Genomic DNA, 22,948 nt, shown 5'->3' with positions numbered 1-22,948 from the left:
GAAGAAGTTTTACATCTGCCAGTGTCAGGTAGTAAAGTTCCAACCTTTCTCAGTATGGGAAAGGATTAGAGAAGAGCTGGTGAAAACCCTTAAAATATGAAAGTTAGTAGGTTTGCAAAGACTCAAAATGGCATTCCAACCCTGGAACTATTGCTTACCACTACCTTCAGCCCCAGTATGTAGACCAGCGGAAAGGTGGCAACATAATGGAATGGCTAGTATTCAAACCAAATTATGGTATTAGCCGTGGTATAATAAGGGGCTATTATCAGAGCTCTTCTATAATGAGATTGCTGCCATAATTGTTCGCCGGATTACGTGGCACAAAAGGGACAAGTGGATTTTGTTCCAGGGCAAGTAGATTTATGAAGCAACCTGCCTTATGGACAAGTAGATATTTGATTAAATTCCACACCCCTGTTGGGGAGAAAAAAAAAATAGATTTATAGTTGGGACTGAAATGGAATGCATTTTTTTTTTATTAAGAACTGTAAATTAGCTACATGGAGATCAAGTCTTACATTTAGCGGGCACAAAGGAGGATTTAGAAAGGGGCTGCAAGTGGAATATCACTAACAATGTCAGAAGGCCATCTTCTGTGCATACATTTCCCAGTATTATTAAAAAGAAATTGGAAAATATATTTCCTTAAAGGCAAAGCGTTTGCCATTGTGACAGTCAAGAGTAATGTGGAAACTGGTAGAAACTGCCAACCACTGAAATGTGACAGCGGATACACCACCATTTTTGACTGCAACCTTTCTGTGGAAGATAGTCCTGTACATCAAGGTACAATCAACGTCAGTGTTCTCGAATTTAGGCTTTTATCTGCAAGAAACATTGGTTTAAGAAGGTACAATAGGCTGGAAACCAGCATGTATGACTGAAGCGGAATTTACAAAGGCTACTGAAGACATACTTCACAAGGGGCAAGTAAACATATAAAGATATGTTCACACGAGTTTCAAACGGATTGGTATTTATCGGTGTAGGAGTACGATCTTCCATTGCTGATTTGAATCAAGACAGACTCAAAGTGCTCACAAATAGATGTAGTCGCCATAGTGGTCAGCTGAATTCTAATACAACTCGAAGTGAACAGCAGATGAAAAGCAGGAAATCAGAAGATACGCAAAAGGTGAAGCCCAAACTATTTCTGCAGTGCTTTGAATGCTTTTTACTCAACTATACAAGTTTATTTAGGATAAATTACTTTTCAATTTTCTGGAATCCCTGCACTATGAGCAGTAACAGTAAAGAAACCATGGAGCTATTAGCAGCAGAGGTCCAAAGACAAACAAGCATTTGCAATGCAATAGGTCTCGCATTAGGAAAGTGTGACCTATTGGTATTGTAAATGACACAATTTTTTAATATGTGTTGGCTTTGAAAATGTATAAATTAATAGCATTGTTATTCACAAAGCCAATAGCTTTCACTTTCCTAATGCGAGTCCTATTGGTTATGGCAATGCTTGTTGGTAGCAAGCAAGGACAGTGCTGTGGTGGTGCCCCCGGGTGATGTGGTGGTGCCCCCGAGTGATGTGGTGGTGTCCCCGAGTGATGCAATAGGTCTCGCATTTGCGAGTTTGAGCTATTGGCATTGTAAATGATAATGCCATTTTTTTGTGTTGGTTTTCAAAACAGATAAAAAAGGCATTGTCATGAACAATGCCAATAGCTTAAACTTTCACAAATGCAAGACCTATTGCATTGCAAATGCTGGTTTATCCGAGTCAGCGAGAGAATGTGGCCTATTGACACAGCTCGTGTACTGTTCCGCAGTTATGTGAACCCCAGAACCTTGTATTTGCTTCTTAAGTGCGTGTGGGCAGTGAGCCTATGACATGGGTGGTAGCACACATGTGATATATATTTATACATGCATGTGCACACACACATTGTGGAGATATATATATATATATATATATATACACATACACACACACATACACACACACACACACATTATCACCTGAGCCTAATCCTTCCAACAACAAGGCGAGGGCTATAGTAGTGGGAATCTTGGCCTTAGTGGGAACAGAACAATTTCGTATTCATTTAAATGTACACTATTTAGTGAGTGTGAAAACAAAAGAACGTTCTTTTCCAGGAGGGTAAGCACTGGGCTGTGCAATATTTCAATATGCTGTTGATTGTGTGCGGAGTTATTAGCAGTTGCCCCCCACACTATCTCTCTGCGAAGTGGGTTAATGTAAGTCTGTGCTAGGGAAGGACGGCGAAGGTAGAGAGAAAGCGAATTGGGAGGGAGAAGAAAATGTGAAAGAATAGAGGGATGGAAAGAAAGGAATTGTGTGAGGAGACGAAGTCAGTGGGGCAGGTTCCAGCATTTTCCCCTCAGTTGCTTTTGGATCAACAATCCAGCACGGAGTACATCACAGTTATCAGCGACCGACTCTCCTAGACTCCGACAGATAAATAAAAGCTGAAAAGTGCATATACAAACGGATGTGTTGAGCTCTTTCAATGCAGTACACACTTTAAACAATCAACAGCTGGTATACATTCCTTTAATTTACAAACGCCCAAACTTTCTGAATTACTTGCAGAAACAATTTGTTTTAAAAAATGTGGGAAAGGGTAGTAATTTCTGGTTCAGAAAGGCTCATGTTAGAAACCGAGAGGACATGTAAGCAGATAACTTGTGACTGAGCCTGTCAGCGTTGGTCTGCCTTGACACAAAGGCGTTGAGGAGAAAGGATATATTCAGCACAAATAGAGAGCAAGCGGTTTGAGGCAGCTGGTAAAACAGGCTCTCTGCATTGCGGGGGGGGGGGGCGGGCGGGGGAGCGGAGTTCCTTTGAAGTCGGAAGGGTGGGAGGGAACAAGCATATGGGGTTTGAGCGATAACGAAAGTAAGAGGGGGAGCAGGAAGTGAGGCCGAGCGCGCGCTTGCGAAGCTTGGCGCTTGAATGCCTCACATGCACTGGGCATAATCTGCACTCCAAAACCCTCTTGGTAGGATTTGCTGGTGGCCCTCTGTCTCCCCAGCAATGCGCAAGCTCATTGGCAGGCAGAGACCTAAAAAAGCTTGTGATGTGGCATTGAGACAGAAAACCAACTTAAGGTTCATTGGGCAATTCTACCAGTTTATTAACAAAGTTCAGATCAGCACACTAAATAGCCAAGTGTTTTTCTACATCGCAATACAAAATGAAGATACCCACAATATTTAGCAGAGGGTCACAATACATCTAAGAAAAAAAACAATGCTGCTGAATAAAGATGGATAAAACAGGGGGGAAAAAAACACCCCAACAGGAGGCACTTTGCTTTTGCAAGCTGGAATGCCTGGGGAAGGCTGCGTTATATGGCTGCTGCCAGACTGCCAGGACGAGCTGCCTTGACATCAGCATTTCAACATTTTTCTGAAGATTACTTTGAATTTTACAAAAGTAAATAAAAACAATAATGTACAATGCCAAGCATGGATTTATACTGATCACTAGGTGGTTAAGGGGGAACCATAAAAGCATGCACGAAAGATGTAACTGCCACTTAGAAATGGCATACACTAAGATGTTCACATTATTTAGCTGCACAAACAATTCAGAAACAAAATACACCAGACCTTGACAGCAAGATCGCTCATATGCCAAGCAGATACAATCCTATGTCTGTAGACTATAAGAGATGCCTTACTGAAATCTGTCAAGCCTATGGCGAACGAGTGCTTTTGAACGATGTCTCTGCGGCACAATGAACCCATAGCTTAGAAAAGCTGGCTATTTGTGAGAAAAACACAACCTTCTGGAATAAATCTGAACAGCTGCATAGCTTTCATATCACAAGACATTTAGCCACATTAGTTTTGATAATAGTGTGCAACATGATCGGAATACAAACTATGCAATGGCGTGAACTGTGTCAAAGCCTCTAACTGTGAGGGATTTGAAAACTTGGTGGCATGACCATCTGGCTACATGACTCAAGGAGTACACTTCTACCAATAGATCAACTGTGGCATCCTACAGCATGTGGCGCGTCGCACGGCAGCCGTGGCTTTTACTCTGTTGATACTCAAATACAGCAAATGTTGCAAACATCAATTGCTTTCTTTGCCTCACACTAAACACTGTGTTGAGGGAAACAGAAACCCTTTCCAAATCACGACTCTCCTATGGAGTCCTAAGGCTACATTCAATGCCTCGATCAGCATTAGAGTACACTTGACACCGGAGAGCTTTTGAAATGGATAAGAGTGTGATGGACCGTTCGAGCTAGCTGTAAGAGGGGGGGGGGGGGGGGGGGGCTGGCAGATTTAGGTATAAGCAGATATCCTCTATGGCAGTCTTCTACAGCGAATAGCTCATGAGCTACTGGTAGTTCTCCAGCTACCTTAAAAAGTTGCATTCTTGGTGCAACTGATACTGTGTAAGAAGCTAGTTCTTGGTTATATGTATATGTAAACCAAACAAAAGATTTGCATAGAAGGCGAAAATGTGTATTTTGAGAATTCTTAAACAAAACCCTAGGTTTTGAGAATAGTTGAGTTTCCAGTATATATTTAAAGCAGATATTTGGGTGATAAGTCACAAGGAATTATTGACTTCCTACTGATCTCTCTCTCAACGCAAGAAGCATTGCAGCTAAAGGCATTCTAAATTAATAGACTTCCGTTACTGTTGGCCAATCGTGGCTGCTACACTAAAGTTACAACTGCTGTTAAGATTACATTAGTGGCCACTATATACAAAATTATCTGATATGGTTGCAGTTACAACTCTAATATTTATAGCTCAGGAAGACTTACTGGCTGGTTTATTTACATCAGAAAAGGGCAAGGTAGCGTGTGTGCGCTTGTTTCAAAGCATCCCCCTCCCCCACCAACTCCTCCTTCCCGCCTATGCTGGTTACTGCCAGACTTCGGTGCATGTTCAGATCTCTCCAGACTAACAGGGTAAGTCTTGTTATGTGTAAAAGCATCTGAAAGCTACCACTTCTGCTCCTAACGTGGTGGCTGTTCTCATATGGCATTTGTAGGTTTCTTTTGTGCAGTTTGCGCGCTTCAGTTATCTATTTATGTAATTTGTTCCTGTAAATAGCTGGCGTTATGTTAAGTTGAATACCCTGGTTTGCATTTGGGCAAATTGGCACCCTGGCGACATCACAGTAAGGGCTACAGTTCAAAGTGCTACAAGCACTACGCAAGCTCAGGCGTGATTAGAAGTCTGACGGGTGGATTACTCTGTCACAAATGCGGGGGATATTTTGTATGTCTTATTAACAGTGCCAGGATATAATGCACTTGAAATAAGGCAGATAGGTCAGAGTAATTAGTCCACAGTGCTGAGTGCAGGTGCCAAAGCTCTGTTTTGAAGACCCGGGCCCACTGGTATTTAATGCTGGCGCCCCAGCTACCAAGGCTGGTTGGTCTTGAAGCTCCCTCCCGTCTCTAATCCATCACCAGACACTCTGCCCAATTTCACTCCTGCACCTTCCTGCTTCCTCCATTGGAGACGGTCTTTCCATCTTTCTCTTTCGCAGTCTTTCCACTTCGTGTTTTTCCTCTCATGATAAAGGTCTGATGTTTATAAACACAGTGCCAGTCCCTAACAAGCATTTGCAATGCAATCGGTCTCGCATTTACGAGAGGTTAAGCTATTGGCATCGTAAATGACAATGCGTTTTAAAAACCAAAAAACGCATAAAAGGCAGCCATTTACAATGCAAATAGCTTAAACTCACGTAAACGCGAGACCTATTGCATTGCAAATGCTAGTTTTCTCTGAAGCCAACATCAGTGCAATCTTACTGAAAGGAATGACTCACAGCCTTAGGCAGACAAGGAAGCATAAAAGGAAAAGGAAAGTGGATTCTTACACTTCCACATGTTTCTGCTGCGGACCCCCGGCCTTCTTTGGTGCTGCACCTCTCATTTTCCCCTCTGCATACTGCTCCCTATAACAAAAAGTGAAGTTAAATTAAACATCACACAGCGTTAACCCTCAAGAGACAAACTAGATTAAGCAGTTCCAATAGAAATATAGCATATATGCGCTCTTTAGCATTCAGCATGATAAAATATTTATTTAGAGCAAGGTGGCTGGCAAGACTGGCTTGCAAAACAAGAACGCAGATAAGCAAAAGTTTATAGAATCATCATGCAAATTGAAACTAGTCAAACATAAAAAATACATGCATAAATACAATCAGCGAGAACTGTACGCGCACAAAGGCCAACATTTAAAATGTGCACAAATGCTACAGGTCTGTCAAACAGTAATGTAGTGCTTATACACGACTAACAGGGATCCGAGACACCAATTTTTTTAGGTTGTGGGTTTTGACAGAGAAATTGTCAAATAGGCCTACTACTTACAATACACAGAGAAAAGTGTTTTGGGAACATCCCTTTCAACCTGCCTCTTTCAGCCACTAAGTTTGCTGATCAGGCCTTGGATCAGACGTGCTATTGACAATTGGGATGTAGGAATTCCACTCAAGTGCTTCCAGTGAACTGCACGACGGACTACTTTACAGCAATCTGCTTTATTCGAAAAAACAAACCAGACTGCACTGAATGCAAGAGGGTCCTTAATGCGTTCTGCTTTTCATTTCTTGCTTTCATGTGCTTAGGCATTAGCCTATTAAAGCACGATCTACGGTCTTCGCAAATGCTGGCTGTAAGATGCACTCTTCCCTCAATGTCTTGAAAAAGGTTGACATCAGGGAGAAAAGCTAATTTATCTGCAGTAACCGTCTAGTTATCACTCCTGCACAAGGAGATGCATCCAAGGTGCTGGACAGTGGCAACAAATACTTACTGATTAGCCTTCTGAAGTTCCTTCTGCTTCTGCAGGTTGGTTTCGACGTATTTGAGTACTCTGCTCTCTGGCACCCACTCATCCCAGCTGATGAAAAAAAACATATCAAGTAACAAATCCCTGGATTGGACAAAACAAAGAGTAAGAGACCAACTGCCCCAGTTTCCCCAAATACTAATGGTCAAGTACTTCACAACAACTCATCTCATGCTAAAGGGGCTGATGGAATGCCATGGTAGGAAAATAATTAGATTTTGGCAAATTTGTTTCAGAAAACCAGACAGGATGCATAGGGTGTTTATCATGGTAATTACACCCAATCAGTTCTTGGGAGGAGGTAAATTTAAGGGCTTTTTCCAAAAGGGTGGTTATATTATCTCCCTTTTCTTCACAGCTTCTAGGTCACTGGAAGCTGGTGCAAGCAACACTAGTGCCATAGTTATAGGTGGACTGAGGCAAGACCAGAATGAGGCAGCTGGTTAAGCTAAAACATATTTATTAAAGGCAGTTCAACCACAACCAATTCATATTTCACAAAAGGCACCAGTAGAAATAGAAATATATAATATATAATATATCAGGCATACCTACACAAGACAACTAACTGGAAAACAACTAAGATTTCTTGCATTAAGACCCTTCGTGATGATGGAACATACTACAAGACACTCTAGAAATTCCAATTAAGGAGACTGCAGCTCTTTTCAGCATGGGCAACCATTAAAGAGGGAACCAAACTGCATACGAGTTTGCTGCCATTGAGAATGAATTTGGAAACACAGCAAGAGATTACCAAAATAATCTGGCACACTAAACCAAATATTTAGGGAATGTAAAAACAAATGCATTTTAAAAAGTTGAATACAAACGACTTTTGCTCCTTAGAATACTATGATTGCGAGAACTTACATTTATTTTATTCTCAAATTGCTCATTATTAAAATGTTCACATAGATTAACATTCCAAAAGGAGAATAACACTCAAATCAGCAACAACAATTAAAAGAGCATTAGCAAACCCAATCGGTCTCGCCTACGCAAGAGCTTTTGGCTGTTCATCATAGCTAAAAGTTAGTGGCGTAGAGGAGAGGTGCGTGGAGTGTCGAACTGAAAAGGCAAAGAGTGGAGTACTGTTAGATTGGCAGAGTGCCGTGAATTGAAGTGGCATAGTTTAGAGTCGTATAGATTAGAATACACTTGAGTGGCATAGAGTAGAGTGGACAGGTGTACAGTGCATTGCCGTAGTGTTGCAGAGTATAGTAGCATAGAGTGCAGTGGCATTGAATTCAGCGGCATACATAAGTCGCAGAATGCAGCGGCATATAGTAGAGGGCAGTGGCAAAGAATAACTTAAAGTGGTGTGAGTATAGTATAGTGCCGTAGAATAGCGCAGAGTGGAGTAGCGCAGAGTGGAGTAGCGCAGAGTTTAGTGGAGGACAGTGCAATTTTGCAGAGTAGTGTCAGAGTGCAGTGGTGAACAATGTAGTATAGTGGCATAGAGTACACTGATGCAGGACCTCGGCCTTTGAATGCACAGCAAATATGACAAGATAAGAACAAGATTTAAAGGCCTCTTTACAGAAATGGAGGTTGTGGAAGAATACAGTAAATACACTTTAGGCAACTGGAGGAACAAACTGAACCTGTAGAGCCTAAAGAAAATAAAGTCAGAAAGTGTGAGTTACAAACCACAAAGCCAATGGTAATCAACGGCGGAATGCAATCCTAGGTCAACTTTCTGAAAGTCCCCAAGATGTCTTTAGCAAACTCGACAGCTGCGCTGTCTGGTAGGCTGCGACCTAAAAAGGAATACATATTAACCCAAAACCACTGAAAAAACTATGCCCAGTGCTGCAGTAGAAGATTTAAATAAAAAAAACATGTGTTGTATTAGTCCTCACGTGTTTCAGATCTTGAAGCAATTTCAAACTGGAAATACTTATGAGAGCTTGATCTACTACTGGGAAGCTACTCATTGCCCTCCTTCCCAGTAATATGCTTTCACACTGATTGAGTTATTGGTATCAGAGGGGGCAGAATATGGATGTACAGAAAATGGAAGAAAATCCAGTTGCTCACACACAGTTTAGTAAAGCCCATCATTGACTGAAGTAGAAAAGGCCCAATTATCAGGTTACAACATGCAAGTCTTATGAGTCATTGAGTACTTACTTCTTATTCCAACCGCTGTAATGTATAAAGTATTTCACTTGTTTCTCCTTTATGGAAACCTTCACACACTGAAAAAAAGTATTGAGAAATTGTCACATGTTCAACTTGAACTGACACTTAATATAATGGCCATTTACTACGAAAAATAGAACAAATCCACAATGATATCCATTAACAAATGCAAGCAAGAACTGCAAGGTAGCTGTGCAGTTTTGTCTCTTGTGTACCGAACGGTCTAATCGCTTAAACACTTGAAGCTGGATTAGTTAACTGCTTAGCTCCTCATACTGTAGTCCCAATTGCTTATCCATCTGTACTTGCTAAAAAGAAGAGACCCCATACAATTTGCCATTCTACTGATTTGGTACTTGCCATCATGGTGAATGCCAAATGATAACATTCTCCAAGTCACGAAACATCATTGGGTCGCAGACTATAAACTTTATAAAGGTAGTAGTGAATGTGCTGAATGTAAAGCATCAAAATGGGCACGTTTCTCAGCTGCACACAAAATAGATGCTTTCTTTCTGTCTTTACACAGTGGGGTTCAATTCTCACAATACAGCCTAAGTTCATGAAAACATACAAGTATTGTAAGTGGAGGCGGCCCAAAGAGAAAAGAAAGGATGACACAGGGGGTAAACAAGGTACTTTGTAATGCAGGTCATTTTTAAGGTCATCCAAAAAAAAGACACACATACCTTGGCTTCATAAAGGAGAGGTCCGTGGAAACACAAAACACGCTCCCCTACGAAACAAGGAGCGGAGGGTTAGTCAGGCATTAAAAATGAGACATTACATGCATCTGACATCCGAATCCCCAACAGTAACGGCTGAGACATACACCCTACCTCCTTGCAGATCATGTCTTACCAAAAATCTAGACGCCACACCAAAAGTACACTGCTTTACAAGTGAAACTGTTTATGCGGTGCATTAGCGAGCTACCATGTGAAAAGGCGCTGGAGAACTTCATACAAGAGTCCAATCATAACAGGGTTTACAGAGAAGATAAAAATAAAAATCACAAATCTAACAATTGTAACCAATAAGTGTTGCTTTGCCAAATGGCCTTTTAGTACATTGTACCATACTTTTCACAAAAACAAAGCCGCCGAAAACTGGTGACCAAAGCACGGAGGCAGTGTACTTCATCCTTTGCACCATCTAGATGTGCAAGTATACAACAGGAGCCCTACACGGATGACTAGCCTTCACCATACTGTAGTCTGAAATGTTAACATTTAAGCCTTTAAGTACCTTTTTGTCAGAGTAGGAAGCTCCATAAAATGAGCATTAGCTAAAGTAATAAGTTAACAAATATTGTTGTACAGCAACGATTACTCAGGTTTTCTACTTAAGTCCTGCATCATTCAAACATGAAAGCAAGAAGCCAGAGCATTCAACAGCATTAATAAGTGGGTGGCTGCTACAAAACAGTACTCCAGAATCAATAGAAATACTTTCCTTGGGACAAAAAGGCATATACATAATCTTTAAATTCAAGGCAAACAGGTAGCCTTCCTACTAATCACTCATTAGGTTTGTATTCTACACTGTATGTTAAACTAGAACTGTTTCATCCACTCTGCATCAGAGCTATAGAACACTACAAGCATGTCCGCACTCCCATTCTCAGTCCATGAGCAGCCTAAGACACTGAAGACAAAAGCAGAGAGAACACAAAATACTGCATGCATGTTAGCCTGCCCTTCAACCGAAGGAAGAAATGCTGTGAAGCACAAAGATTACCCCGCACTCAAACATGCATTCAAGAGATTCATTTAACATTCTTTCACATGAATAAACGAGGTCTACAGTAAGGTTATTACTGCTAGCCATCAGCGGGGGAGGGGGCGCTCCTTTTAATCATCTGTACTAAGCACTTGGCTACACTTATGGATTTAAAAACTGTAGCATGCAACAAAAAAAATTCTTTGACAATGGAGCGGAGAGGACAATGAAAGATCTTACTTTATAGCCTTAGAAGTACCCACTTAACCAATAGCAAAGAATAAATGAATAACATCCTTGAGAATGTGATATCCTGAGTGGTCAGTAGATTCAAAAGGGTGGTGAATAGACTTCAAAATATTTTTTTTGGGGGGGGGGGGGGCGTAAATCTTCACCAACTCAGTGTCCCACCCAATTTCACAGGCTAAAATACAACAATAAAATTCTTCTGCATTAGTGATTCAATTGTAACGGCTAGAGCAAGATTAGTATTGCTCCCTCTAGAACCAACCCCCCACCACAATAGTCCAATTCATAACCCTCTTTCACATGTTCCAATCTGAGATCCCCTATAAATTTAGAAAAAGAAAAATAACATACTTCTCAACTCAAGCAGTGATAAATCTGGAGTCTCCTTACTAAAAAACCTTGCACTGATGCAACTGTCCTTCAAAAGCAGGCGGTGTGCTTTTTTATTTACCTGCGAGAAAACAAAAACAGTCAGGGACATTCTGAGACTGCAAACTCCGGATTCTCACAACACATCTACAAGAGTTGAGAAGTATGAATTAAAGCGTAATCTGCACTGGGATCCATTCAACACTGCACCAAAAGAATTGCACTGAATAATTGCATACAGATACACAGGTTACTTACTGCTGCCCCTCACCCGATGCAATAAACCGTTTTAGTCACACTTAAACAGCAAAGAATCAAAATTTCGAAAAAAACTCCAATAGGCACAAAACCTGCCCTCTCAGTGAACAGCGTTCACAGATTAAAGGCTGCAAAGTACACCAAGAAAAAACAGTCCAACTATGGTTGGCACAAACGGTAAAAAAAAAAAAAAAAAACGCTGAAGCGCACAACCCAAGTACTGGAGGAATGTACAGTCAACGGTGAACAAAAATATAAGGACTGTGCAATTATAAAATATTAAAAACAGAGGGGGGTCTTGGTTTAAGAAAAACTGACTAAAAGCAAAAATATTGGTCGGGCATTAAAGGACAAACAGGCATTTGCTGCAAGAGCAAAGATACATATCACAGACATATTCTTTACATTGAGTACACCTAACAAGCATTGTGCACAACTACCAAGACACAATCAGCGATTCGAGGAAACTCTAGAAATAGCAAGTGTTAATGTGGCAAAAGCAAAGTGAACTAAACCAAAATAGTGCTCACTTAGCCTTCAGGAAGACAAACATACATTAAGTTCAATATCCCCAGTAACCAATCTTAACAGGTAAGAAATTCTTGAATCAATAACGTACCTACTTATGTGGGAACCATAGCCACCTAGATTCAAAGTTTTATTACCAAGGACCTTGCCTATTTTGCATCCACCTCAAATCTGCCCAGGATGCAGTGCACACTGCCAAACCTAACTCAATGACGAAAGGTAGCTATTTTATCTACCTCTCAAAACTAACCTATTGGACTCTTCAAAGTGAACAGAAAAGATTATGGCAGCAGTTAAACAGCTATAAAACAGGGTGTACAGGGTGTTGATCTAATTTTCAGACACTTGCTTGTTCAAGCAAAGGAAGAGACTTAGGGCCTCCCGATCTGCGGAAATATAAATCCCATTATATCCTATGGGATTTATATTTCAGCAGATGGGATATCAGTCACTATTTTGACGCGTTCACAGAGATCTAAATTGGGCCATAGATCAACAAAGTGTCAGTCTGTGCTATGAACTGGTCATGCAAGACTATAATACTGAGACTCCTAAAACATTCATTAGTTAAAATATCCCCACTGCAAATGCCCCTTGCATCTGTGAAAAGCTCACCAAAACCAGTTTGCTCCAATGGCTAGAGAGAATAACAAAACAGGCATTGACAAAGCTAATATCACTTTTTTCTTCAATTCTGTAGATGCTGTTCTCAAAAAAAAAAAGGTGATGAACTAGATGCACATGGAGGTGGGGGTGGCGACGCCCTTAACCGCATGCGCGCTAGCGGAATTCCGCTCGCACGCTGGGTTTTTAAAAAACGCACTTTACGTGACTAGCTGGGCTCGTCATCAGCGTGCGAGGAGGCTACGCCATGACGAGCCCAGCTCGTCATCAGCGTCGAAGGGGTTAACATGCATATCATTTCATCGGAGTCATGGATAAACAAGCCCCCTGTGCATGCATTATGGGCCATTTGTAAATTACCATTCAAAGATGGCAGATGGACATCTTTGAGAACCAATTTACGAATGATAAAAAGTGTGCAAAAGTGCTCTTTTGTAACATGGCCTTTTAAGTCTCAAACACAACCCCAAACAAATGAAGCTACATTATTATTTCCATAAGACATTAAGCTTGCACAATACATCTCAGCTATCAGCTCTAGGAACCTTCATTTATGGAGTCAACGAAAAATATCTATTGTGCAAGAACGTTTGCATACAGGAAACAGGTCTATGCAATGAGGAAACCCATACTAGTGTAAGGTGCTCACTGGGATCCTAAGTCCCATACAAATACAAGGAAGGGCACACAAGTATGTAATAAACCAATATTTGTAACCTAGTTAATACAAGACTCAAAAGACAACAAGTAAACTGCTTCTCTTAGCCAAGCTCATCCATCCCTCTACGAGACAAGGACGCCCATTAATTGAATTACTAGCTAAACACACACACACACAAGCAATACACTTGTTAAGGAAGGGAGCCTTTAGTTCACTAAACAATCCTGAAATGTTTAGGTTAGAAACTGCTTCTTGTATTCCTTCCTAGGACGCCTATTCAGCTTGGGCAAAAAACAAATCAGTCATGCGGAATATCTTATAGGCTGGTTGAAAACGATGTGTTGTGGTGGAGTTACTTTACTCTAGTCTTACATTTTGTCCAGCAGGTCCACTATTCCCACATACTTCTTTCACATAGGCTGGTCATTTCTATCCACAACCACAATGATTCAGACAACAGGGGAAATTACGGAAACAAGACTCAAAATGTAAAAGCTTGTCTACACCCAATACTGACCCTCTGTAATAATAATCAGGGTAAACAAAGGAAGGGGTGTCCACTACTCATCAGCTGATTTGATCCCCCCCATTTTATCCACAATGTTTAGTATTCTACCAAACTGATCCGCAAAAAACTCACTCATTTTGTAATGGAGATCCCACCCATAAATGTATGATAAGTTTAGAAATTATTTTATGTGACAAACTGGAATATCAGTTCGGTTTGACAGAGGATAAGATATCCAACTTAGAGGTATTGCTCATAGCCAAATATAACAGAGTATTTATTCTAGTAAGTTTTATTACAGCATGGTGACAACATAACGCATTCTACCAAAGAGTAATGCATCTATCCATGTGACATGAGCGGGAAGCCTACATTTATAAACATTTGACTAAACTAATATCTACTGTAATATCACAATTTCATAATTTGCAAGAGCGCCTTTGTGAAGACAGTGTTTGCTTACACGTTTTCTATTGAATATTAAAATTAAGCTTTGTCAAATGAAACAAAAGAAACCAATATTGATTTTTCAGATCAATGGAACATTCAGTCATAAGAAACAGACTGGCAGAAGTGTTCTAAACTTCAATTTATATTTCTCAATTTGGCCTCTGGACTAAGGACCCCTTTTGGGGGTTGGACCACAGTTGGGCTGATAAGCAGTCACGAGGAGCCCACTTTAGAAGCAAATATCAGATGTTTTAAAGTAGACGGCTCAATGGACCATGGTCATGCCCCTGGAAAATAACACTGTACAGTATGGGGAGTCAATGCCTAGTACTGAAAGACCGTGTGATGGACTTGTTCTGACCAGCTTACAATCAGCGTTAAAGCGTTCCTAACTAGCTGAGACCAGCTTTTTACCTGCACAGCAAAGTGAATTGCAAACGCAGAAGTAAAATCCTCATTTGAAATTGGCACTGACCAGTGCCACATGAAATTGCATGTGAAGGAAAAAAAATCCTTCTAGATGAAGAATTGAATACCATCATTGGAAGACTTAGTTACCAGCATCTCCAAAGGCAAGTCAGAATCCAGATCAAAGCAGTTGGTTACAGTAATAGAATGATGAGATCCACTGGTGAAGTTAGAGGAAGATATGAAATTATTAAAGGCAGACTATGACTAGCATAAAATGGATCACCTTTTCTTCCCCATATCCCATTGAATGACTTTTATGAAATACAGGACAGTATCACCCAACAAATGCCAGAGACTGAACTGACTAGGCAACAGAGGAACAGAAAAATGAACTGGAATGGACTGGTAACATACAACTCTCATGATTGTGATAGATTTGTCTTCTACGTTGAAGTTTCCTTCGGTTAAGAGTTAGGCTTGGTTAGTTAGAAGAAAATATATAAACGTGCCGCAGTTTAGATGTATATATATGTTCTGTGAGTAAGGACAATGTTACAAAATAGGATGTTTGGTTTTCCAAGAGTCTGTTTTCAGTTTCAAAGTGGGAGAGAAAATGTGTTTAAGAACATTTGGAATGCAGAAAATTGTGGTTTACGGTGTTCAATAACAATTCTGACTTTATTTTAGTTGCAGCTTCTCTTTTAGAGGACCGATGGATGGGGCCATGCATGCACCAAGAGGTATTCAGTGTCCTATCAATTATCCATTTAGTTTGTGGCCAGCCAGCTCTAACAAGCTCAAAACATGGCCACAGCACACGGAGTGGTTACACTGTACAACTGACTTTACAATATGTAAACGTGAATGAAGAAATGTAGTTTCTACTCATTTTCAGCGGCTAATTATACATCATTATGACCCAGCTGCAAAAAGGAGCAGTCCATCCACCTTGATCTATATTTCATCTTCTGAAGAACTAGAAGGTGCCGAGTATCCCTTGATGAGAAGGGACAGAGGTATCAGGAATGGTACATTGATTTAGTGTACTATCCAAAGGACAGTAATGATGGAATAAGTGGGAAGCTCCTGGAAAAGGCAACTATTTTCATGACTGATCTACTCAGTAATTTAAAAGGCGCTGAATCGTGATCAATGGTTCTCAATTTCAGAAAGAGAGTGAATGAGGAATTATGTGAACACATTTAACTAGTAAGACTATTTTACATCCTATCAGCAAAGCAAGAACATTAAAAAGATTGTGAGGTGAATGAGGTAAACTTGCAACATTAGCTATTGCAAGTCCTTATGAAGCGATGTATACAACAAATGCCTAGAATAATGTCTTGGAGGCCAGTGATACAAGGCAAGGAGCCAAAAAGTGTATATGGCAACTTCACTGACTGTGGAGGCCTTGGTTAAAGAAGTGATAATGGAAATGCACAAGTGCAAACGAGGGTTTCGTACTAACATTTACAAAGATAATACTTAAAGTGGAACAAGTGATCTGAGGGAAATGTGCAGAGAAAAGGATGTATTTATGTGCCTGAATAAAAAGCATTTACTATCCCCTAGGGACACCAGATATATTCCGTTATGTGCAAAAAAAAGGTGCTCTCAAAAATAAAAAAAGAGAGGCAAAGGGGTACATGAGAATCAAACTTAAGTGAAACCAGGGTATCAGTCAAACGTGGACAGAAGAGGGCAGAGGGTGTTAACTACAAAGACAATTGCGTTGTATCATTCTTCAGAATGTCCATTGAAGGCCTTCATATTGTTATTGTTCAAACGATATCGGGCAGGACAGAATAATGATGAAATGGTATAAGAATTTCCACAGACATTCACACGGCATAGTGTGATTTCCGTCCACCAAAATGTTATTTCTACAATGCAGACTGCCAGCCGACAACCCCAAACAACGCCTTGGTTGAAGAGGAAGAATGTGTGATGTAGGCTGCTACTTCAGAGTACAGCAGAACACGAGCAAGCTGGAAGAGGACAAAGTAAAACAAAGTTATTTATCAGTGTTTGCATTTGGTGAAAGGATACATGACCAGCGCGTCTTCAAACAGCAGCATCTTAAGTAAAGTGGAACGCAAGAGACTAGAAATTTCTGAGTTCACTGGAGATTATGTTGTAGGAGTGCTCAGGGACCAGATACTGGTTCAATGTAAGTTGACTTAGTTACACGTCCAATTGCAGTAAAATGTTTGATGTAGATATTGTAAAGTTATTTAATGTTAAGAACTGTAAAAAGGTACATAAATAGCATTTTCAGGACCATCTATATCTCCCCAGTTATGGAATACCACAACAGTTCTACAGCACATACAACTGCATACTTGAATAAGAAGCAATGGCAAATGCACTGAATGAAAATATTAACACTTTCAAAGTACACTCTCAAATAACCGAATGGGCCCCATCTCTATGCTAATATAAGGATTAATAGGATGCTTGAATGTTTACTGTCCTTCAAGTTGTTGAGCACTAAACCTAGATCACAGATGTAAACAAATCGAACCAAACCTATATTAAGGGAGGCCCCAGACTACTGCCCAGTCAGGTGGTGCACAGAACACCACAAGGGCCATATAATGCATCAATGGATGGGAAAAGGTTGGATCAAGGCCAGCTAGGTGTATTTACACCCATACAGGAGAACTGAGTGCATGAGAATGAGACAACTACTATCCCATGGACTATATGATGAAAAAACATTCTTGACAGAGGAGGTATACAGATACTGGAAGGACTTAACTTAGAAAGTGTTCTATCGTCTAGAGTAGAATATAGTTAGGTCCAGATACGTACGTAGTCACTTTCTAGAGGCATGTGAGCATACAGCTACAGCATGCTGTGACAACCAGCAACCAGGTCTGTTAAAAGGTATTCATGAGTGATGTACATTAATCTAAATAATGATGTCCTTGCGGCTGAAACTCAAAATCGACCGTCCTTGAGAGGATACAGGATAAATGTAATGTTAATATATGCTTTACTAATAACCTAAAAAGCTTTTGTTTGCAGAGCATGTTTCAACCTATCATTGCTTATAACAAGTACATTAATCAGAATTGCCTACACCCAATAACACTGCAAGGCAAGTCTGGGACAACCTTGCTAAATGAACCGCAGAACTTGGTGAAGCCAGTAGTGCAGGCTCAAAGGGCACCAATCCATGTCTACAAGGTCAATGCAAGAGTTACATTTTAAAGTGACAGCATACAAGTACCATTCAGTGTGCAAGTACGAAAAAGATCCCTCCCTAATTTTGGTCAGAGATCTTGCGGGTTCAACTTCATCCCGATGGTTTCTATTTTCACTGACTTTGGTGTGGTTGTAAGTTATTTCAGCCTAAGACAGGAGCAAGAGTGCCTAATATTTGGTAAAAGTAAAATAGGATTAATATAGTCAAAAAGAAAAGGGAATATAAACTGACACGGCTACTCAAAAGGCCAACTCTTTACAGAAGCTTAAAACAGAAAATCCCTTTGTATGCATACAGTACACCAATCCCTTTAGCAATCGTTCACCACTCACGCCCACTTCAATATAGCACCAATGGGAACTCAGGAGTCCAATGTCAAAAAAAGAGGGAAGTTCAGTTATTTTATTTGTATCATATGTTAAAAGTGTAAGACCACATAGATTTCTTCCAAAATTTTATAATATACATAAAAAGTGTGTATCCACAAAAAACAGATGAGCGCTTACGGGAAACGATCTCAATGTATTTTAATCCAACTTATCTTTGCATACATTTGTTAGTTTATTGTGCAACTTGCGTGCTTATTTATTTTTTATAGTATGTTTTTTTCCCAATGTATATGTATTTTGGTAACGCCGAATAATCCTATGTGTGTGGATACACACTTTTTATGTATATTATAAAAATTTGGAACAAATCTATGTGGTCTTACACTTTTAACATATGATACAAATAAAATTGAACTTCCCTTTTTTTTGACATTGGACACTTGAGTTCCCATTGGTGCTATATTGAAGTGGGCGTGAGTGGTGAACGATTGCTAAAGGTGATTGGTGTACTGTATGCATACAAAGAGAACACAAAGGGATTTTCTGTTTTAAGCTTTTGAACTTGGCGTCCTTTCCCTTTTGTGTACTTGGACCCCTCTTATATTTTTGGCAACTCTTTACAGAGCCACATAGCCGGCAGTCTGAAAATCTATAGTGTTGCTATGGACACTGGAACTATGCAATTCTGCAGAGTTTTACACATAATTATGGATTTGCCAGACTTCATCAGTGGCATAATTTGCAGATTTTAACAAAGAAATATTTTTTCTAGCTCAAAGGATGAATAGTTTCTAAGAAAAATAAAACATGTTGCCACGCAGAAGGACGGCACAAAGGCAGACTAGTCAGTTTTCAGTGGCTCATTACTGTATTTGTGTGGTTAACGTGGTACTGAGGTAAAACCTTTGCAAAGGCAGTGTTAACATGGAAAGACTGCCAAAGCCAACAGGGCTCACCTATGACAGCTATTATCAATGTTTTGCTGCCATGCTGTACAGTAGCACAGATGCTTGTACTGTGGATAAAACTAATTTAACAAGCACTGGCAAAGCCAATAGTCCTGCCAATGTAAGAGCTACTGGCTTTGACAATGTGTTTTAGAGATATTGTATACCAGCATGGCTGCTATTCAGTATGAATAGATGTTAGTGGCGCAGAGGAGAGTGGCATGGAGTGTCAAAAGAGGCATGGCAAAGAATGGAGTGGAGTGGCACTGAGTTGCGTGGACTGGTGTAAAATTCATAGGCATAATGTTGCAAAGTATAGAGGCATAGAGTGCAGTGGCTTAGGGTGCAGCGGCACAGAATACAGCGTTGTAGATTAGAGTGCTGCATAGTAGAGTGCAATGGCATACAGTTAAGCAGAGTGGCGTAGAGTATGCATGGTGTGGTACCCCGCGACTATTACACAAAACACATTTAAAATTGAAATGACCATTACATTTGCACAGACATCCAGTTTTACTAAGAAAACTATAAAGTTTACAAATGCTTACACAGTTAATTTAAACGTGCGCTAGAAAAAAAAATACCACCCCCAGTATCCAGCAAGATTGTCACATAAATCATCTTACTTTGAAGTCAGAGAGAGAAAAGTAACCAACAATCTCACTCAAAGAGAGAATGACATTTTACCTTGGTCTTTTAAAGAACAGAAAACGTGACAAGCTAAGAACAAGATTTAAAGGCCTGTTTACAGAAAAGAGCAAGTGTGGAACAATACAAGGAGGTAGTGTGAAAGGGCTGTGCTCCTTGGGAGAGACAAACTCACTTTGGACAGCCTAAAATAAATAAGCCATCAAAAAGAAAGCCAAAAAATGTGAGTTACAAACCACAACGTCAATGGTAAGCAATGAGCAGAACACAATCCCAGGGAAGGTTTCTGAATGCCCACAAGATGTATTTTGCAAACCAGACAGCTGGAAGGTTTTAAGTCCGGCCATGGTTTTCGAAATAACAAACTTCACCTTTCTTGGTCACTTCACAAAAAAAAAATCACTTTCAACGAAGATAAATAAAACGTGGGTCAGAGTGAATAAAGTACAACAGTTATGATGCTGCTTCAAATTTAGACCGTAAGTAAACTAACACAGGGATAAATTAAAGTCCTTGTACAACACTAGGATGGACAGCCTAGACCCTACAAGGCAGGGTTGGAATCAAAAATAGGCATGGGCATTTTAAATAATTTTAAAAAAGGGGCTCACATTTGCGATTTGCGCCTTTTTGCAAAACAATGTTTTTGTTTTAAATATTACGAAAAGAGGGGGTGGTCTCTAAAAGGCATTTTTTCTTAACTCCACTGAGAATATTAAAATACAGATATTACCTGGGCTCTTTGTACACGGATGAGTTCACACTGGTGAATCACACCCGAGTATATGCGCCCAGGGACCCGATCAATCTGAATACATTTGTGGGACGACCCAGCGAGAGGCCGATTGACACCTACTGACGCCCTGCTGGTAAAAGCGAGGTAATATAGCTCCGTCGGCCTCTGGAAAGGGCGCTGGGGGCATTTGAACAGCACAGCCAAAGGCCCACAGCTTTAACTCCGATACCAGCCCATCGCCCGCCTTACCAATTTAACCCTGCTACAGAGCGGTTGCTGTTCTAATGCTGGGGTAACTTGACCGAATTCACGGACTGAGTTTTTTTTTTCAATAAATGAAAAAGGGAAGAATGTTAAGTTGTAATAACTTGGACATCCGCATTTTCACGATCGCTTAGAATGAATGTAGGAACAGAAAATGAACTTAGTCTCAACTAGCAAAAGGGTCAGTCAAGACCAAGGACAGTCCACGTTATCTGAGATTTATGAATAGCTACGGTAATAAGGTGCAACAAAGAGAAGCTGCGAGAAGAACGGGCGGAAAGTGCAACAGAAGCGGAGATTTAGGAAGGAGGAAACAACTCGGACGCAGAATAAATGGATGAATACCTTGAACGAATCCGAAATCTACTTTAATCGCCGAAACACAAACCGTTTTAGTAAGAGGCGGCTAGGAAACTGAATGACAAACACCAAAAGGAAAATAAGAAAAGACGCATTCCAAAGGAGGATGTGGGAGGAGCTCAAACAGCCAATATAGAGAGAGAGAGAGAAGGCGAGGAGGATGGGACAACGGGGAGGAGGGGTTATGAAACACCACATACTTATTGGGAAATGCCGAAAGAGGCGCAAAAGGACCGAACGCTTAATAGTTCATTCATAACATGCACTCACCTAGTTCGTTTAAAACATGCACTCACCTAACTCAGTAAACGGATCAATATATACCCCTCCAGTGGTCCCTTGCTCTCTGCGGCAGGTATGCTCGACCAGTACCAAGAATTCCGCAATCCCCTGGATTTGGCGCCCCTCCCCCACCAACTGCCCCCGCCCCCTTCTGCAATAGGGCTTATCCCCATAACCACATTCCCTCCTATCCTCGGTCCATTTCAGCGCCCCGCCCCTCACTAACCTTCGGTAAATTTGGGCCTGGGCTCCTGCTTCGGCGCCATTTATACTGCCCGCTCCTCCCCGGGCCTCCGCTCCCGGCCCCGCCACATCTAATCACCGCGCGCCCGCCCCAGCAGCCGCCACCGCCCGCGACACGTCATGGCGAAGCGACCACTGTGGAAAGCTGCGCACCCTCAAACAACGCTCCCTTTCGGCCCCACCTACGTCTGGCGTCAAACATTGAGTCAGCGCTTGCGCGACAAGAGGCCCCGCCCACATCATCCACTCATGCTTGAAAGTGTGTAAGTGAGTATGGTCGTAGTGTTTTCGTGCTGTCCAAAGCGTGGAGATAGCACACTGTATCCTGTTGGCATCCCAGATTCCACAAACTCACTCTGCACTAATTTCTTTATGGAGGGATTGAATCCGCTGTTTATTAGACAGTCTCCACTTTCCTTACAGGCGATCCATTATAAGCCATGACCTTTCTCACTCAGTGAGCCTGTGCCCATGTATTGTATTGTAATTGCATTTATATAGCGCTTGTTGACACCCGCTATTCAGGAAGCCTACAAAGGATTATTGGTGAATTATTATGGTGAAATATGAAGTAATGTCAGTGGTGAATGTTATTCAGTTACTTTGGGTGAGAAGGATAGCGTAGGGATAAAAGGGGAAGTAAGATTTGCATTCATATAGCACTTGTTACCCCTGATGGGTGTTGAAGCGCTTTTCTGGTGAGTAGCACGCCACTCTGGAACCCATAAAGGATTACTGTTGAAAATTAGTATAGTAAAAAAAATATGAAGTAATTTGAGTAGTGGATATGTTATTCAGTTATTTGGGTAGTATATTAGTATAGTTTAATATGGAATTTGAGAAGTGAACATGTTAGTCTGTTAATTTAGATTGAAAAGGATAGTGGAGGGATAAAAGAGTGAAGGTTGTTTTTAAATCCTATACTGCTGGGTCATCGGTGTGGCCATTTTGGTGCTCAGACCCTCTGTAAAAAAATTTCTAGTCCGCTTCCTCCAGCGAAGTTGCCCTGCTTGACTCCCCGTCCGTCGAGGTGAGTGCCTTCCCAGAACTGTCTCTTCCCAGACGACCTACATGGGTTACCTGCTTTTATAGCATATTTGCTGATGAACCCTTCGCTTGTAAACCAGCAGCAAGTTGCTCCCCCTTAATGTGGGGCTGCGCAGGTTCCCTCTAAGCA

General features: G+C 40.9%; 1 protein-coding gene across 9 annotated transcripts in view; it reads right to left on the bottom strand.

Annotated features, from left to right (window-relative positions):
* The window catches only part of MORF4L1 (mortality factor 4 like 1), a 220,127-nt gene extending 198,160 nt beyond the window's left edge, over positions 1 to 21,967 (bottom strand). The window contains exons 1-6 of one of the 9 annotated variants that reach the window (XM_086957918.1): positions 21,755 to 21,951; positions 11,294 to 11,393; positions 9,661 to 9,707; positions 8,960 to 9,027; positions 6,788 to 6,874; positions 5,844 to 5,921 (exon numbers count right to left, since the gene is read on the bottom strand). In XM_086957918.1, the coding sequence (XP_086814044.1) occupies positions 5,844 to 5,899 (56 nt within the window). In that variant the 5' untranslated portion in view covers positions 5,900 to 5,921; positions 6,788 to 6,874; positions 8,960 to 9,027; ... (1 more) ...; positions 11,294 to 11,393; positions 21,755 to 21,951. Of the gene's footprint in view, positions 1 to 5,843; positions 5,922 to 6,787; positions 6,875 to 8,959; positions 9,028 to 9,660; positions 9,708 to 11,293; positions 11,394 to 21,231; positions 21,351 to 21,542; positions 21,682 to 21,754 lie in introns of those variants that run through there. The other 8 variants (XM_086957920.1, XM_086957922.1, XM_086957916.1 and 5 more) reach the window with 8 other exon arrangements.
* Positions 21,968 to 22,948: the final 981 nt, after the last annotated feature.

This window comes from Lissotriton vulgaris, chromosome 2_1 (genome assembly GCF_964263255.1).
Source record: "Lissotriton vulgaris chromosome 2_1, aLisVul1.2, whole genome shotgun sequence".
Lineage (NCBI taxonomy): Eukaryota > Metazoa > Chordata > Amphibia > Caudata > Salamandridae > Lissotriton > Lissotriton vulgaris.
Note: the sequence above shows the minus strand (reverse complement) of the source record. Positions and strands in the feature narration are given on the sequence as shown.